The sequence below is a fragment of the Danio aesculapii genome, chromosome 10 (assembly GCF_903798145.1).
Source record: "Danio aesculapii chromosome 10, fDanAes4.1, whole genome shotgun sequence".
NCBI lineage: Eukaryota > Metazoa > Chordata > Actinopteri > Cypriniformes > Danionidae > Danio > Danio aesculapii.
Window position 1 is genome coordinate 34,958,238 of NC_079444.1, and position 20,587 is coordinate 34,978,824.

The 20,587-nt window shown below is 32.5% G+C and overlaps 2 protein-coding genes across 3 annotated transcripts in view; one reads left to right on the forward strand and one right to left on the reverse strand.

Annotated features, from left to right (window-relative positions):
* Positions 1–666: 666 nt before the first annotated feature.
* On the reverse strand, positions 667–11,878 carry rhbdd2 (rhomboid domain containing 2). The gene is made up of 4 exons (XM_056466181.1): positions 11,570–11,878; positions 7,425–7,829; positions 5,164–5,314; positions 667–3,984 (listed from the first exon to the last, which is right to left on the reverse strand). The coding sequence occupies exons 1-4, from the start codon at positions 11,748–11,750 to the stop codon at positions 3,576–3,578; spliced, it is 1,146 nt and encodes a 381-aa protein (XP_056322156.1). The 5' UTR covers positions 11,751–11,878; the 3' UTR covers positions 667–3,575.
* An 8,330-nt stretch (positions 11,879–20,208) lies between these two features.
* LOC130236440 (adhesion G-protein coupled receptor G2) overlaps positions 20,209–20,587 on the forward strand; it is a 40,052-nt gene continuing 39,673 nt past the window's right edge. For both annotated transcript variants that reach the window (XM_056467144.1, XM_056467145.1), the window contains exon 1: positions 20,209–20,404. In XM_056467144.1, the coding sequence (XP_056323119.1) occupies positions 20,346–20,404 (59 nt within the window). In that variant the 5' untranslated portion in view covers positions 20,209–20,345. The remainder of the gene's footprint in view (positions 20,405–20,587) is intronic.

Sequence of the window (20,587 nt, forward strand, 5' to 3'; positions counted from 1 at the left end):
GCAAATGTAGGTCAAGGATGCAAATGTTTGTTTGTTTTTGAGCGAGGCCTTATACAGAATATTCATAAACATATTCAATCATTCTCTATGGTTTTGTACAACTTTAGATTTTCTGTGGTGCTACAGAAAATGAACCATTTTAGGTCAGTCTTGTTTTTGTTTTGTTTTTTGATCATGTGACTTCTGCTACAAATCGTAACATCTTTTATGCATTATTTCACACTAACATTGAGTAGCGATGAATGCTCAGTTATGCAATTCATCATTGAATCAAGTGTTACATTTAGTTTATTCTTATGTTGTCAGAATATTTTAGGCAAATGCATTCGTTAAATATATGTCTTTTTCTAACAAGATGCACTTATGAAAATAAAGTAGGAACTTCTTCTGTCTTGACATCTTTCCCACTGATTTCTACTTCTTATAATGGAAAATTTCCCCCTGGTGAGCAAAAGCTGCAATTGCATTAAAATACCTAGCGTTGTGGTTTTGCATTTAAAAAAAGCAAAGCAAAAAATATTGCTTGTTTAATTTTAATATTCATTCAGATTGCTTGGTAAGATAGTCGTCATTAAGATGTTATATGTTTTTGTGCAACAATCATGCAATGTTTGAAAATTTAAAGTTTGTCGAGAATAAAATGATTGCAATATAGAAAATGTTTTACTCATTTCATTCTTTAATGTTCAAAAAGATATAAAGGTTCAGTAGTAACTGCTGTATAAAATAAAAAAACATCAAGGTAGAAAGTGCACATCTGGAGCCATTTGAATTCTGGGAACAAGACTTGCGGTCAATACAGAAGCCATTTCCATCATGGGATAATAAAATTTAAAAGGGTAATTGAAACTAATAATCTCACAATTATGACATTTTCCCCCCGCTTGCAATATAGCGTTAATATATCACAGTTCTTGAGTTTTACATATGAGATAATAACCTGCAACTTCATTTTTTAAATCTGAGAAACAAACATGTCAAAATTATGAGTTCACTTGCAATGTGAGTGTTTACCTCAACAACTTATGTTTCTATATATTTTAGAATTGCAAGATCCTAACTTACAGTTCTTGTCTCAAAGTTGTGAAGTAGAATAAAACTGTAGAATAAACTTTCAGATAATTACGTCACAATTATGTGATCTTAACTTACAATTGCACAATTTCCATGTAAAAAGAATTAGTAGATATATAATTGTAATTCTAGGAGAATCCATGCAATTGCAAAATGTTTTACTTACAATTCCTTTTATAATTTTTTTTTTCAGATCGATGAGTTTGTCTTGAAATTTTGAAATGTTCACTCGCACTTTCCAATTATTTTGTGCTCAAATTTGTGATATAAACTCAATTCTGAATAGGGCTGGGCAATAAATCGATGCATTGCAAATCAAGAAATAATCCTGCAATGACTCTCTGAGATTTTCTAATTCGTTCTTTAATCGATTCTGAGCTTAGTTTTTATCAACAAATGATGCTGTATGCTTTATAGTCCCTGCTAATCCTTACTTACCCTCACCCACTTGAACTTAAAACACTATTTGATAAATTTAGGAAATCTTTGAGGAAAATACAAGCGTGTTTCAAAGTGAGCTGTGTCTTTCATAAGTCCTGTGTAATGTAACCTTGGTTCAAGTACATCTGACCATATGCAACACATGACTCATGAACACATGCAGTGCTCACGAAGCTAGCCTAGAGCGACATCTGCTGTTCAAAACTAGCCTGGAATGCAATTGGCTGTTGTTCAAAACTAGCCTAGAGTGGTGTCTGCTGTTTAAAACTAGCCTAGAGCACCATCTGCTGTTATTCAAAACCAGCCAAGAGCGCCATGTGCTGTTGTTCAAAACCAGCCTAGAGCACATCTGCTGTTCAAAACTAGCCTAGAGTGATATCAGTTGTTCAAAACTAGCCTAGAGCGCTATTGCTGTTGTTCAAAACCAGCCTAGAGCGCCATCTGCTGTTTAAAACTACCCTACAGTGCCGTCTGATGATTAAAACTAGCCTAGAGCAACATCTGTTGTTCAAAACTAGCCTGGAATGTAATTGGCGGTTGTTCAAAACTAGCCTAGAGCGGTGTCTGCTGTTCAAAAACAGCCTAGAGCGCCATGTGCTGTAGTTCAAAACCAGCCAAGAGCGCTATGTGCTGTTGTTCAAAACCAGTCTAGAGCACCATGTGCTGTTTAAAACTAGCCTAGAGCACCATCTGGTGTTCAAAACTAGCTTAGAGTGATATCTGCAGTTCAAAACTTGCCTAGAGTGCCCTCTGCTGTTTACAATTAGCCTACAGCACTGTCTAATGATCAAAACTAGCCTTGAGTGATATCTGCTGTTCAAAACTAGCCTAGAGCGCCATTGCTGTTGTTCAAAATTGCCCTACAGTGCTGTCTGCTGTTTAAAATTAGCCTACAGCAATGTCTAATGATTGAAACTAGCCTAGAGCAACATCTATTGTTCAAAAGTAGCCTAGAGCTACATCTGTTGTTCAAAACTAGCCTTGAGTGATATCTGCTGTTCAAAACTAGCCTACAGTGCTGTCTGCTGTTTAAAACTAGCCTAGAGCGAAATCTGCTGTTCAAAACTAGCCAAGAGCGACATCTGGTGTTGTTCAAAACTAGTTTGGAGCGACATCTGCTGTTCAAAACTAGCCTACAACGACATCTGCTGTTCAAAACTAGCCTAGAGCGCAGTCTGCTGTTTAAAACTAGCCTAGAGCATCATCTGTTGTTTAAAACTAATCTAGAGCATCATCTGCTGTTAAAAACTAAGCTGAGAATTGATTCCAGAGAATTGCGATGCATTACAAAATATCTAAGAATCGTATATATAAATAAATAAATCAATACATTGATTTATTATCCCAGCTCTAATTCTGAGGAAAAAGTACATAATGAGCAAAGGAACACTCCAGGTTTTCTGTAAGTTCTGTAAATTTTACAACTCCCCTAGAGTTAAACATTTGAGTTTTACCATTTTTTTTATCCATTCAACCAATCTCTGGGTTAGCGTTAGGTGGAAGCACTTTTAGCATAGTTTAGCATAAATCATTAAATCTGAATAGACCAATAGCATCTTGCTCATAAAAAAATCAAATGTTTCGATAACGTTTATATTTAAAGGTTTAATATTCCGTAGTTACATTGTTTACGAAGATCGATGGAAAATTAAAAAGTTTATTTTAGGAAAATCATTACGGTTTTTTTTTTTCTTATTTTTTGAGTGAGATGCTAATGGTCTAATCAGATTCAATGACTTATGCTAAGCTAAGCTAAGATAAAAGTACTCCCACCAGACCCGGAGATCAGCTGAATGGATTTAAAAATGGTAAAACCCAACTGCTTAAATCTAGAAGAATTGTAAAATCAACAGTATTCCTTTATCTTGTGTTTTACTTACTAGAAAATTAAGTAACTACTTACCAAGTACTTTTTACTTACTAAAAAACTAAATTACAAAAACCCAAACAAAAAACATCAAAACTGTGATATAAAAAGTAAAAATGACCCTTTTTTCTGTGGCAGATATAAGCTTCCATGAACAAGCAAATCAGTGACCATCAGATAAGTCATTAAATCTCTATGAGGATAAAGACTCTGAGGCTCTAGCAGTTGCTGTAGGAAAGGCAGTAGGTGAGATGTGAGGTGTGAATGGCACTCCTGGCTGAGGTAGTTTACTGAAGTCTTGCCCCGTCATGTTCACTGGAGGCCTGAACTGAGGATGAGCGTATGGTGACATTGGCATAAACGGGCTGCTAGTGTTATGATGGCTGTGCCCATGATGATGATGTCCATGGCTGTGACCATGACCGTGAGAGTGTCCGTGATTGGGGGCTCCGGAGTGAGCTGAAGGGAATGTGTGCTGCTGTTGAGGATGCATTGAGACGGGCCAGCCGTTAAATGTGTTTGGCAAATTTCCTACCACTTGAGCGTTGGTGGCATTTACCAGGGAATACGTCTGGACTGGGTACGACCCTGGTGGAGCATCTCTGAAATTAAGAATAACAACATTTTTAAAGTTAAAATATAAATTAAAAATATTGAGAAATAGCCAACGTCTAGAGTTAAAGTCTGAATTATTAGCCCTCCTGTTAAATTTAAATTATTCTTCTTTCTGTTTAATGGAGAGAAGATTTCTAACCATAATTCAGAAACTTTATTGGCTCCCTGTTTAGTCATGTATTGATTTTAAGACTCCGATTATAACCTGCAAAGCAGTACATGGGTTAGCTCCAGATTACATTTGTGACCTGGTGACTTTTTCTACTCCTTACTCGCTGTCTTCGTTCTGCATGTGGACTCACTTGGTATCAGCTGCGCTGTAGACTTAAAAACCATGGGAGGGAGGGCTTTTTCTTACTGTGGGCCTAAGTTATGGAATGCATTACCCACAATTATCAGGAATGCCGGTTCTTTGGATTGTTTTAAGACTCTTCTTAAGACGCATCTTTTTAGCAAAGCATTTCATTTGTGATCATTACTGTCACTTTTATGCAATTTGTAACATTTTGCCTATTTATTGTTCTTTATTGTTTTATTATTGCAGTATGACTTCTGCCTTCTTACTGGGATTTCATGAAAGCTTGTAATTCCCTGCAATTTTATAATGTTATTGTATATCTTGTAGCACGTTGAGTTTAAGAAAAGCGCATCATAAATAAAATGTATTATTATTATTATTATTATAGTTTTAATAACTAATTTCTAATAACTGATATCTTTGCCATGATGACAGTACGTAATGTTTTACTTGATATTTTCAAGATACTAGTCTTCAGCTTAAAGTGACATTTAAAGGCTTAACCAGGTTAATGAGGCAAATTATGGTAATTATGCAGGTTATTGTATAACAGTGGTTTGTTCTGTAGAGTATTGAAAAAATATATATAGCTTAAAGGGGCTAATAATATTGACCTTAAAATGGGTTAAGAGCTTGATTAGCTGGTTCAGCTGTGTTTAATTAGGGTAGGAGCTAAACTCTTCAGGGCACCGGCCCTCCAGAACCAGTTTGGACACCCCTGATTTAAGACTATAAATGACCTGATATTTGTGAATTGAAGGCATTTATAGACCTGCAGAAATCTTGTGCACACATTTAAAGACCTCTGCATTTAAAGCAAGTGTATTTTATTCTTAACTCTAGCATAACAAGTTTGATTATCACTCACGAGAGATCAAGTGGCTTTTTACGTTCCTCAGTTGAAGCAGGGATGAACTGGACACCAGGGATGTGCTTCAGCAAGCGAAACGGGATCTTCTTCTCCAAGATGGAAGCTGTGGATTCAGACATCTCCAACAGGGAAAACCATCCCATTCCATCTGAAAGTACTCAGTTAAGGAATAGACCAGAAATACTTTTTACACTACATCCTATGATTTTTAGGTTTAAAATTCAAGATTGAAGTAGGGCTGCATAATACAGTTGAGGTCAAAATTATTGGCCCGTCCTTTGAATATTTTTTCTTTTTAAATATTTCCCAAATTATGTTTAACAGAGCAAGGAATTTTTCACAGTATTTTCTATAATATTTTTTCTTCTGGAGAAAGTCTTATTTGTTTTATTTCAGCTAGAATAAAAGCAGTTTGTAATTTTTAAAAAACATTTTAAGGTCAATAGTTTTAGCCCCCTTAAGCAATATTTTTTTTTCTCGACCATCATTATACAATGATTTGCCTAATTACACTAACTCGCCTAATTAACCTAGTTAAGCCTTTAAATGTCACTTTAAGCTGTTTAGAAGTGTCTTAAAAATATAACTAATAAAATATTTACTTTCATCATGGCAAAGATAAAACAAATCAGTTATTAGAAATGAGTTATTAAAACTATTATGTTTAGAAATGTGTTGAGAAAATCTTCTCTCCGTTAAACAGAAATTGGGGGAAATGTATACGGGGGGCTAATAATTCAGGAGGGCTCATAATTCTGACTTCAACTGTGTGTCGTTTCAGCATTGATTTTGTGACGTGAGAATTTGCAACAGTCACATGTGTAATGTTGAGTTAGGATTATAGTTCACCTTGGTCTTCTAAGGCCTGTGACTGTGTGAGGATTTCGAGAGTTTAACGTTTTCAGGTACAAGAAATTGTTCTGTTTGTGACTTTAACAAATATAATTGAATTACACTCAAAAAAGACATTTGCTGTTTGTTCAAAGTACTTATTTAAATTGAAACAACAATTAATTTCAAATAAAAAAACAAAAGATGATTAAAATGTCTAAAAATATATATTTTAAAGTTATTAATAAAACCGCTTATTGGAGTTAATTTTACAGGAAAACAACATTTCAGTCTTACGAAAGTTTTTTTTGTTTGTGTCCTCCTAATTAATTATTCAATTTCTGTGTGAAAAACATTTCATTTGTTACTACAGTAATGTTTAATATCATATTGTGATTTTTTTTATTTTTATTTTTTTTTGCGTGAGACCTTTTAAATCTGAGCAGTAGACCTGGGAACATCCTAGTAACTGCATAGTAATCACCTGACAACACCCTATCAACTGAATACCAATGACCTGACAACCTCCTACGAAGTGATGAATTATCTGGCAACACCCTAGACTTAAAAAATGACGTTTGATGTTTGAAACTGAACTGAAACAACACAATTCTTGATTCTGAGTATTTTTTTGGGGGGCAACTTAATTGTTTTATGTTCAATCCACTTATATTTATAAAAACTATTAAGTTCAGTTAATTCCTTCAAGTCGTCCCAACACAAATTATTTTTTACAGTGCATTTATACAATGACTATACAGTGTAATTTTACTTTTGGTTGCTCAATTTCTGTTCTCAGTGTAAAATTATGGACAGACAGAGAAACCACTGTTTATTTCACTTTTATCTTTGCGCTATTGTATTCATCTATGCTTCCTATTTGTTTATTATATTTCATCCAAGATTCAACAAGATCCATCAATCTAAATTTATGAATTATTTCCAATTAGAGCTATTCAACTCATTCATCCATTCGTTTTCCTTCAACTTAATCCCTTATCAGGGGTCACCACAGTGAAATGAACCGTCAACCAGCATGTTTTACACAGCGGATGCCCTTCCAGCTGCAAACCCAGTACTGGGAAACACTCATACACACTGTCATTCACACACATACACTACTACGGACAATTTAGTTTATTCAATTCACCTATAGTGCGTGTGTTTGGAAACCAGAGCTCCCAGAGGAAACCCACGCCAACATGGGAAGAACATTCAAACTCCACACAGGAATGCCAACTGGCCCAGCCTGGGCTTGAACCAGTGATCTTCTTGCGGTGATGTGACCGTGCTAACCACTGAGCCGCCAGCTATTTAACTCATTTTACATTGCAATATGAGATATCAGATGTCTTCAATATGGTACAGCCCTACTTTGTAATAAAATAAAGATGTGAACTATTCAATGCATTTAAGCAGAAGGATACATAATATCCCTGTGACGATAGCCAAGACGTTGCACAGGAAGACCGTGTTTGGAACGAACAGGGTTATGATTATTAGAAAAATCCAGGGTAGAGAAGGAGTAGGTACATTTATGCCCATTATATATGCCACCTTCATGCCAGAATTGATAGTCATCATTCCCAGGACGGACAGAGCTAATGGGACGAGGCCGTTTACTGAACTACTGTTGGAGGGAGAGATCAACAGCGACTCCAGCAGCACATACAGGAGTCCAGTGATGGAGGACAGAAGCAGAGTCCGGTGGAGGAACCTGACACTCCCGACTCCTTTCTCCAAACCCCTGCAGGGAAACACCATCAAGAGGGCACCAAGGAGGAAATCACCCATATTCTTGTGGTAGAGGAAATAGGTGATGAGTTGGTAGACTGTGAAGAGAGGACATCAATAATATCAATGAATTACTACAAAATCCATAATATTAAGTTGTTTTTTTTACTTTAAACTAATAGTATGACCGTAAACAAAAGTGATAGTATGCTTTTGATAAAACCATCATTCTGCGTTATTTTATACAATGTATTTTTAAAGGTATAGTTATCTATTTTAATCTATTGTTATTCACTGCCATTATATGAATCATAAAGAGCCACAGATTCAGAACTTCAAAAAAAAAAGGACACCTATGATGACCTGAGGGTAAGTAAATAAAGTGGAGAAACTATGACATGAATTTGAATGCAAAAACTTGGAAGCGAGTTAGCAGTTCCGGTTCCCTTGTCCCAAAGTCAATGGGTATTTTGAACGGGATTTGGATTAAATCGCTTAAATAAGGTTTGTGGCTAACACAAACTCAAGATACTTTCACGTTTTATTTTACGACATAAACACACAATTTACACCTCATTCTTGATTTTTAAAATAGGTTACGCCTCTTTAAAAAGACGGCTGCTATCAAGTTGCTAAATGGGACTACAGGTGGTGTCGGAGACATTATACGTCATCGAGCTGAACTGGTCTGGAACGCAGCTCGCTTGCATTGTGCATTTGGATTTGTCTGTAATTTAAGCATTTTTATGAATAGTATTTCATAGTTTGTAGTGCTTTTCTAATTGGGAATTCTTATTGTGTGTAGATAACTTTGTTGATTTTTTATTTTAATTAAATTATATTATGGGGGGGGGGGGGGGGTGACACGGTGGCGCAGTGGGTAGGGCTGTCGCCTCACAGCAAGAAGGTCGCTGGTTCGAGCCTCGGCTGGGTCATTTCTGTGTGGAGTTTGCATGTTCTCCCCGTGTTGATGTGGGTTTCCTCCGGGTGCTCTGGTTTCCTCCACAAGTCCAAAGACATGGAATAGGTGATTTGGGTAAGCTAAAATGGACTGATGTATGGATGTTTCCCAGAGATGGGTTGCAGCTGGAAGGGCATCCGCTGTGTAAAACATATGCTGGATAAGTTGGTGGTTCATTCCGCTGTGGTGAATTAATAAAGGGACTAAACCGAAAAGAAAATGAATGAATGAATGAGTGATATTGTGGGGATACAGCTTACCTGAGCAGCCTGTCTCTCTTCTGCTCTCAGTAATGCAAATGTGTGAATAAATGTGTAGGAAATACATACATATTAACTGTCATTTTAACATGATCAATTGATTTTTCGTCGGCTTTTTCTTCATCTGAACACATTTAACTCTGTCATAAGTGCAATATTTACACTCCATAAAATGTACAGCATATGTGACTGTATGGGCTGTTTTCGCTGTACTTCATGAAAAAAGAATATTGAATGTTGTTCTGTGTCCATGATGGAACTTGCAGGCATATAGGTTTGTCCCTCACGCCTCATTTCTGTCGTCTATTACTAAGGTAAGCGGGTTTTGTGCACGCAAGCTATACACTTATTTAATTATGTCTTATGGTAAAACTATGTAGGCACATTCATACATACAGTTTAAAACTTTTACAACAACTGTAAAGCAAAACAAAATGTATTTCCCACGGAAAAAACTATCCAAAAGACACGCAGGTCTATGCGTTTTTGCGTATTTATTTATAATATATAGCGTGGATTATAATATAATAAACAGAGAGAGTAAACCTTTGTCATGGACCATATTTCTAAAAATACGCTTGAAAAGTTGTCTGTAGCAGGGCGGTGCTGACGTCACAGTCGAGCGCACCAAAGGCACTGTAGTCTGTTTATAGTCTAACATTAGCTTTTCAATTCTTGCATTTGCATTTAAGATCCAAAAGTGTTAGAAGTTGTATTTTGGTGTGAGGATTATCCGGTTGGAGAGAACATGTAAGTGTAATGAACAGTGTTTGAACACAGAGATTATCATTAGCAGTCTTCGAAAAGCCTATGGGAAAATCTTATAGGGATTCTTTTTCGAGGGAACCAGTTTTATGCTAGCAGCCGATTAGCCTGTAAAGTGACATCATAGTTCCTCCTACTCATTGTTGGGTGAACTATCCCTTTAACAATGATCTTTGTATATGTTTTTGTTAGTTTAAAAGCTATTGATTCCTATATTCTTAGCTGTTTGTTCCTAGGTAATTCCTATATTGTTTCCAAACAGGTTTCTCAAATGCTCTCTCATCTTCGGACTAGTCACGCTTCAAACTTAAGCCATAGGTTGTGGCTGACCAAGACCCATCTACAGCTTTTCAGATTGACTTACATGAGGTGGGACATAACACAGGACTTGTCTCCTCTTGCTTAAAAAAAGTCAATAGAATATAACAGACAGCCCCATACTGGAAAGAGATTAAAATACATTTAGTTGCCGCTTTTGAAGTAGAGATTGCTTTCACTTGTGAATCTTTATATTTAGGCAATATAAATTTATATAGATGGATTAATAAAGACAAGAAATTGTTATTTATTCTTCTGGCAGCTAGTTAAAAATAATTGGAAAATATTTTTCAAAATTAGAATCACCTGCAGTTGAAGAATGGATTGAAACACTGCACACTATATATGTCATGGAAAAATTATCTTTTTCATTAAGAACACAGACTGAATTATTTTTTCTAATTTGGAGTAAATGGACTGAGCATATTTCACCAATATGCCTCGATTTTTCTTGAATTGTAACTTTTAAATGTAATATTATGTGTCTAAATGTATATAATTTCTTCTTTAAAGGAAATCTTCTAATGGATTTGTAGCTACCCATGTTTTACTGTTTATAGTCGTTGTTGTTAAAGGGATGAAAATAAAGCATATGCAAAATCTGTAAATCTCTTTCTGTATGAGAGATTATGTAAGTTATTTATGTATTTTCTTTTGGAAACTCAAAAAAAAAAAAAAAAAAAGAATTTTACAGACAGATTTCAGGAGTAAACGCTCTATTGTTTCCATAACAAACAATAACCGATAAACCTTTACAGACTAATCTGTTCTGATCTCTGAAGTTGTTATTGGATTGTATTCTTTTGTTGAACCCATCTGTTTACATTAATTCAACTACTTTTTAAACCAATTGCAGTGTAAAACTGACGAATTTGTTCAGTAAAACTACATAACCCACGATGATGTAGAGAGAATTTGACCAATCAGAGAGTTTAAGTGAGCAAAGCGCGGCAAAAGAGATGTTTAGTTCATTTGTTTCTTTTTGTCTGTTGTTCACATACTGCGATTCACTTTGGTGTTACACCACTTTAATGAAGACCATTTTGTAAGCCCCATTCGGAAAATTGAATGAATGTGGAAAACACAGAACTGTGTGAAAACTGGGCGGGTACTACAACATGGGCGGGAAGTTCTTATTCTAAACGCTTTTAATTGGTAAAAATAAACCAAAACAAAGTTTTACTTGACGACAGATTACATTTTATATGTACTAAACGTGAATTTGATCAACGTTTAAAGGTATATATACTTATATACTTAGCTTATAGTTAGCAACAGAGGTAACAAAGATGAATGAAAGCCACTCAACTGTATTATTGATGTGTTAAAGGTAGGCAACCAACATGACTTTTACATTAATTAATTAACATATTAATTAAGACACTAGCTGTAGGCTACTTCAGTCCCTCAAGTGTAACGATGAGATAAATTTATGCAGCATATGACCATAACTTTATTGATACTTTTATTTTGTGTTTTTAGAAAGAAGGACAAAGGGAGCTGAGGTCATTTGTGACCTGTAAACGACTCTTACCATGGCCGCTGATGACAGCACTGGACTCCAGACTGAAAAAGTGATCCGAACTATCTAAACAGTATGGTACGACACTAAATAAACACGACAGCACAATCACAAACACTATTCCACATGTCAGGTCTAAACCCGGCGCAAGATCTGCACACGTCTGCTTCCAGTTTTTCAAAGCGCTATTCATTTTTGAAGAGAAGGATTCGCATCATTTGCACTACAAAACAATGCAGAAGTATTATTTAAGAGTAACGCATCTGTTTCTTGTTTTGGGTTTTTAGTTCCCAGCACTCGAGCTGCAACTTCCGCGTGAGATGAAAGGTTATTCAAGAGGACTAAAAATGCGCAGCCTTTGCGCAGTCTTCCGCAAAAACCTCAAACTGGATTATTTTTTCCCTGTTGTGGGTGTAACAACTAGTGTATATACTATACAAAACTAGTTACATCTCTATGTAGCATTTTATTATTTATTTTTCAGTACATATATTTCAAACACCACTTATTTATTTAAAAACTTATGGTGAAACAACAGTTCAATAGTTATTCAAATAAGTTTTAGTAAGTAATATATATATAATATATAATTTTAGTAATATATTTAGTAATATATATATATAATTAAGCACACCCCATTTTGAAAATGAATATTTTTATCCATTTCTCAGTGAATAAAGGCCATCTATTTTGGTGCATTTAAACAAAACTGATTTATTAAAGCGATATATTTAATAAAATATTTTAGTCACAGAACATCTTTAGAAATGGACAGATTAATTAAATTCAAGATTCATTTACAAATAAATTCAAGCAAAATATTGCAAAAATAAATTACAAACTACACGATTTCAACTAATTTTTAAATTTATTTGCTTCTCTTGATTTTTCCTCTTTTGTAAATTTGTATTGAATATTTTTCCATAACATAAATTTGGCTGTACTAGTTTTTGGACTGTTATTGTATTTATTTTCAGAGTTCTGTTCTGTTCAGTTTAGTTCAGTTCAGTGTGGTTTAATATTCACTGCTGAAAGTCCAAACACTGAAGAGCAAATCCATCGATGCACAGCTCCACAAGTCCCAACCAAGCAAGCCAGTTTCAATTTATATTGAACAATATTCTAACTTTGGAGCAATTTTATATTCATAAATGCAAATGCCTTAAAACAAAACCACTGTTACTGTAAATCTTTAAAGTTGGTAAAATCAAAATTAGGAAGAAGACTGTTTAGTTTATTGAACAAATTCAATGAATAGAAGACCCGGTAGTGTAACTATTATTATTATTATTGTTGTTTGTGTGTCTATTCTATGTTTAAAATTGTATTTATATGTATTATTATCTTATTGATTTCATTATTATTTGTGCTCTTGTCTGTAAATGTAGATGAAAGTTGTTAATAGAATTTGGCCTTGTATTTGTGTTATAATGCAATAAAAAAAGACTAATTAAGTATAATATAAGTAAATCTTGTGTAAATATAATAAAAAAATATTATAATTATTATTTTGTGTTCTTTACATTTGTTTTGTGATCACATTTGAGTTTATTTTAAATGTAAATAAAAAATACAATTAATATGTTTTTACTTTTTAAACACCACTTGTTTTATTTTTTTCAGTAGTTATTTAAATAAATTAAATTTAAGTTTAAATTTAGTTCAGGTAAAAATACAGTTTATACAAAAATATTGCAATAATTATTTAGTGTTTTGTTCATTAATTGAGTGATTTTTTAAGAGTTTAGTGATCACATTTTTAAAGATGTTAATATATACAGAAATACAGAAACCAAATGAATATGTATTAACCTTTCAAACACCATTTATTTTTTATTGTCTATTGATAATGTACAGGGTGTCCGCGGAGTCTTAAAAAGCCTCATTGCGAATATCAGGATGCGGAGTAGTTTATACAATCAATACAATCCTGCTAGATTTGACATCACGCTTCTTTGTTTACTGCATGCAAAACAGGCGCCAACCTGTGGATTAGCTAGATTTAATAGATTTGTATTCAGTGTATGAATGATGTTTTAGTTTTGGATTAGTTTCTTACATTAATATTTAGTAAATATACTGTACGTTAAAATCTCGCCAGTGTTTCTGGTTGAAACCTAAAGTGGTTTTAAGATCTTAAACTGTATGGAAAGAGTCTTAAAAAAGGTCTTAAAAGGTATTGAAGTTCACTCTCTGATTCCTGTATACTCTGATGTGATTAGTTATTTAAATAAATAAGATCTAAGTTTAAAATATAATTTAAATGTAAGCAAAAATATAATAGTATATATATATATATAAATAATTATTATTTTATTGTATTATAATTATTATTTCATTTTTTTAACTAACATTTTAGTGATATAATTTTTCTTTTTTCTAATGTTTATAAATAAGTATGCACACACATCAATCACTCTTTTCATTTCTGCTTTAGCTGATTTACAATACGTTGTGTGCTTCGGTGTGCATTTCACAAGCTCCAGATCGAAATTAGGTCAAGCTATGAATGCGAATTAATAAAAACGACACTGTTTATTTTCACGCAAATGAAAAACCTGAACAATATTTGCCTATTCAATAAAACGCAATATGAATCTCTCTCACAGTAAATCTGCAGGATGGGAAAACTAATGAGCCCGATGACTGATGTTTCTCGTAATCAGTTTGGCCTTAATATCCTATTGTTTCTCTTATAACTGACTTCCTGTCACCTAAATCTAATATTGCGGCATGGGCTAATGTTCCATTTCGTCACAAATTTTATCACAGTGTAATAAGCCAGAAGGGAATGTACCATCACCTCATTATCAGATGAGGATTTTGACTTGACAGAAAGAACAGAGAGAGCAGAGACAGAAAGATGCAGGATTACGAATATAAAAGAAACACATATAAAATAAGTTTAAAGGGCCTGTGAAATTAAAATAACTTTTTTTGGAGGTTAATAATAATAACAATAATAATAATTTCTTACATTTATATAGTGCTTTTCTGTACACACAAAGCACTTGACATATTGTTGGGGGGATCTCCTCATCCACCAGTGCAGCATCCACCTGGATGACGCACGGCAGCCATTTTGCGCCAGACCGCACACCACACACCAGCTGATTGATGGATGGGAGACAGAGTGATGAAGTCAATTACTGTATGATATGGGGATGGTTAGGGGGCCATGATGACGGGGTTAAACCTCTACTCTTTTTCAAAGGACATCCTGGGATTTTTAACCACCACAGAGAGTCGCTTTAACGAAAGACAGCACTCACTGAGCAGTATAGATTCCCCATCAATATACTGGGGCGTTAGGACTCACACAGACCGCAGGTTGACAATCCCCTGGTGGCCTCACTAACACCACTTCCGGCAGCAACCTAGCTTTCCCATGTGGTCTCCCATCCAGGTACTGACCGGGCGCAGCCTTGCTTAACTTTAGTAAACAACCATGTTAGTTGCAGCGAGCTAGCTGCCGTTAGAGCTACTAGCTTTTTTTAGTGTCAGTCTGTTAGTTTTAAAGATATCTATAAGCTAGTATACTGCAAAATAGTGACAAAATTCACGTTTAGAAAATATAAAACTGATATAAACATCCAAAGCTTGCAGTTTGTCAATTCTGCCTAAATTAATCAACTTTTTTTCTTCAGTTTCTGGTCAAATATTGACCAATCACTGACTCTCTAGTATCTGACATGCCCCGCCCTCTACATTTGCTTTTCATTTGATAGGCTTGAGCTCAACCACTCAATTGGCAGAGCTGTGACAAAAACTAAATGCTATTGGCTGATTATTAAAAAGGGGAGGGGCTACTCTGTGTCCCACCCGCTCTTAAATTTTTTAGTTGAGATTACGTCAGACATCAAATAAAAGTAGCACTTCACAAGACCTTTAAACATGTGCAGATAAAATCCAGCTCTCAAGGGAACAAATAAAATAGTTAAAAACACTAATAACCTCACCCACATGAAAAATACTATAGTAAGGTATAGTAAATACTTACATGTTTTTGAACCATACCTATAAGAAAGTATTTGAATTAATCTTTTGTAGTAATTTTATAGTTGCTATGGTAACACAACAACTGTGGTAATATAAACACAAATATAAAGACAACATACCGTACTAACGAATGTTTCGATATGGGAAATTCAAAGTCCCTTTAAGGCAAGTCATTTCACTTGGTGGCCATTTTTGAAATGCCTTTCGGGCAGTATATGCTCAGGCATTCTGTTTAAATAGGGAAACATCAAATTCTCTAAAAATGTTTGCTAAGCTTACTATTAAATGTCATATTAGTAATTACCAATAAAAATAAACTACATCTGTCTCTTTAGTTTCATTTCTAAATCTTGGTTCAAATTTAAAAAAAAATTGCAAGAATTGTTACTTTTCAGCTCATTTTAAATAAGTATTTTGAACAAGTAGTGCATTTTTTTTTTGTTTATTTATTCCTTCTCTGTAGTATGTGGGAAGTGTATTACATGTCGTGTTGTTTTGTTTTGATTTTATTTTTGTGTTATAGCCTTTGTTTATATAGTTGTATTTTATTTAATTATATATTTATTCATTTACTTATACATTTATTTATTTATAATTTATTTATTTCTTCTCTGTAGTATGTGGGAAGGATATTACATGTCGTGTTGTTTTGTTTTGATTTTAATTTTGTGTTATATGTTTATATAGTTATGTGTTTTATTTTATTTAACGCATATTTATTAATTTACTTATAAATTTATTTATTTATTATTTATTTATTTCTTCTCTGTGGTATGTGGGAAGGATATTAGATGTCGTGTTGTTTTGTTATGATTTTAATTTTGTGTTATGTTTATATTGTTTTATTTATGTTTTATTTAATTAAATGTCATGTTTTATATATTTATTTATTCACTGATTCATTGATACATTATTTTTTTCATTTATTTATTTATGAATTTATTACTGTTTTTCCTTCTCTGTAGTTTGTGGGAAGTGTATTACATGTTGTGTTGTTTTGTTTTGATTTTCATTTTGTGTTATAGCCTATGTTTATATGGTTATGTATTGTATTTTATTTAATGTCATTTTTATTCATTTAATTATACATTTATTTATTTATTATTAATTTAATTATTCTCTGTGGTATGTGGGAAGTGTATTACATGTCGTGTTATTTTGTTTTGATTTTAATTTTGTGTTTATGTTTATATAGTTATGTGTTGTATTTTATTTAATGTCATATTTATTCATTTAATTATAAATTTATTTATTTATTATTAATTTAATTATTCTCTGTGGTATGTGGGAAGGATATTACATGTCGTGTTGTTTTGTTATGATTTAAATTTTGTGTGTTATGTTTATATAGTTTTATTTATGTTTTATTTAATTAAATGTCATGTTTTATATATTTATTTATTCACTAATTCATTGATACATTAATTTTTTCATTTATTTATTCATTAATTTATTACTGTTTTTCCTTCTCTGTAGTATGTGGGAAGGATATGGGATGTCATGAGGTTTTGTTATGATAGAACAATTGTTATATGTTTATATGGATAAAATTATTCATTAATTTTTTTTTGGCTTAGTCCCTTTATTATTATGGGGTCACCACAGCGGAATGAACCGCCAACTTATCCAGCATATGTTTTACTCAGCAGATGCCCTTCCAGCTGCAACCCAGCACTGGGAAACACCAATACACTCTTATTCACACACACACACACTCATACACTACAGACAATTTAGATTACCCAATTCACCTATAGCGCATGTCTTTGGACTCGTGGGGGAAACCGGAGCTCTTGGAGGAAACCCATGCTAACACGGGGAGAACATGCAAAGTTATTTTATAAAACTGCTCAAAACATTATTTATGCTGCTTGTTCAAACTATTTATTTATAATGAGCTGAATCAACACAATTTATTTTTTGGACAATTTAATTGTTTTATGTTAAATCCACTTAAATTTTTAAAAACCATTAAGCCAACTTAATCAATTTGTGTTTGGACAACATGAAGGATTTGTGTGGAACCCAGATTTTTACGGTGTATAGTATAATACAATTTACTGTAGTATGTTTTAAAAACACTATATTTGCTATAATATCCTATTAATACAGTATTTATTCATGTGAGCACCCACTTAGTATTTGTAAAGACGGGTGTATGAAGTGATGGGCGGGTGTGATGCAGGAACGGGTGGATCTGAAGCTGACGCACAGCACAAAGCGATGATTATACATTCCTTTGAAATAAAAGCCGTGTCTGTTAAAAGCAGCTTGACCTGTTCATCCACACAACTGATTTACAAGAGATAAATGAAACCACAGCAGCCTTGAGAAGATAACTGTGCTCAGAAAAATACAGCTGTGGGAAATATTACATTTCTCAGGGTTTACTGGGTTTATTATGAAACCTACGGGTTTGAGTAAAATGTTAATAGAGGTGTGACGAATTTCTGCCGCATGTCAAATAAAAATATTGATTTTTCTATGTAAATAATTTAATTTATTTAATTTATTAATTAATAAAATTATTTATATATTCCCTATTTCTCTGTAGGATGTGTGAAGGATATGACATGCCATGTTGTTTTGTAATGAATTTTATTATTTGTTATATTCTTATGGTTATGTGTTTTATTTTAATTAATGTCATATTTATTCATTTACTTATACATTTATTTATTTATTCCTTCTCTGTATTATATGGAAAGGATATGACATGCCATGTTTTTGTTGTATGTTTATATGGTTAAATGTTTTATTTTATTTAATGTCGTATTTTATTTATTTATTTATTTATTATTTATTTGTTTTTTCTTCTTCTCTGTAGTATGCGGGAATGAAATAATATGTCATGTTGTTTTGTTATGATAAAATGTGTATATGTATATATGGTTAAATGTATAATTGAAATTCATTGATTAATTAATATTATATATATATATATATATATATATATATATATATATATATATATATATATATATATATATATATATATATATATATATATATATATATATATATATATATATATATATATATATATATACATACAGTTGAATTCCGAATTATTAAACCCCTTTTTTTTCTTTTTCAAATATTTCCCAGAGCAAGGAAATATTTAACAGAGCAAGGAACAGTATGTCTGATAATATTTTTTCTTCTGCAGAAAGTCTTATTTGTTTTATTTCGGCTAGAATAAAAGTTTTTAATTTTTAAGAAACCATTGTAAGGTCAAAATTATTAGCCCCTTCAAGCAATATTTTTTCCCATAGTCTACAGAACAAACCATCGTTATAAAATAACTTGCCTAATTACCCTAACCTGTCTAGTTAACCCAATTAGTTAAGCCAACCTAGTTAAGCCTTTACATGTCACTTTGAGCTGTATAGAAGTGTCTTGAAAAATATCTAGTAAAATATTATGTACTGTCATCATGGCAAAGATAAAATAATCAGTTATTAGAAATGAGTTATTAAAACTATTATGTTTAGAAATGTGTTGAAAAAAATCTTCTCTCCATTAAACAGAAATTGGGGGAAAAAATAAACAAGGGGGCTAATAATTCTGACTTCAACTGTATATATATATATATATATATATATATATATATATATATATATATATATATATATATATATATATATATATATGCAGAGCAAATTGATTCCTCACAAATCTCTCTTTTAAATTCATATTTTTAATAGGAAGCTATACAGTATTATATTTGTGCATATACATTAGATTAGTCAGCCAAATCTGGAGCTTATCTAACAAAATAACTTACGATAATGGTCCTAAAACTAGTACACCTAAATTTATATGTTATAGAAAAACATTAAATACTAATTTAAAAGAGGAAAAATCAAGAGAAGCAAAAAAATTGATAAATTTAGTTAAAATTTTGTAGGTTGGAATTTTTTTTTGCAATATTTAGCTTGAATTTAATTGTATTATCTTTCAATTTCTAAATATGTTTGGTGACTAAAATATTATTTTACAACTATTTAAACTATTTAAATATTATTTTATAACTATATCTGTTTAATAAATCTGTTTTGTTTAAATGCACCAAAATACATTGCCTATATTCACTGAGAAATGGATGAAAATATTGATTATTTATTCAAAAATATTCATTCAAAATGGGGTGCACTCAACTATGCTGAGCACTGTATTTATATATATATATATATATATATATATATATATATATATATATATATATATATATAAAACTGATTCTGATTCTATATATATATATATATATATATATGTAAATGTGTGTATGTATTTTTTCTAACAACAATAACAAAGGTTCAAAATGGGTTATTTTGACCCACTTTTATTTAAAAATAACTAACTCTAAATATTTTTAATTGACATTTGGAAGAACTCTTATCAAACCTTTTTTAGAATAAAACAAATATTAACATTTTACTCAAACCATACATCACATCGTAAATCAAGAGAAATAATAATACACAAGAACAAATGTATCCATATGCCCTGTAAAAATAACCTTAACTTTACACTACAGGTAGTATTTCTGTGTGCCGAAGGGGAAGCGCCGGTGTTTTGTAGGCTGGGTGTGTGTGTTGAAGTTTTAGGTTATTGTGGGTGGTGCGCATAACTCACTTCTCACTGAAACACATCACAAGTCAGACAAACCTGAGCGGACTTATAAGCAACTTTAGTCTCTTTTTAGTTTTATCTAAGGACATTTTTGTCAGATCTTCATTTGGGAAAGCAGCCTGTGGTTGTTGTGTGTTGTGTTTCAAGAATATCCATGTTTTGGAGCGTCTCTACAGATCATGTCAAAAATCACAGCATGAAACTGTCCACAAGGTATGTCATTTTGTGATTGACTATGGAAATGTGATTGTGATCTGTTGGTTTTGTTATATTTAATGAACTTTAGCATGTTTTTTAAGGTTATTTCTTGTTAATAAACCATAGAAAATAATTGTAATATTTACGTCAAAAAACAGCAGCTGTAGTTGCTGGAGTTTAACTGTTAAAAATACGGTA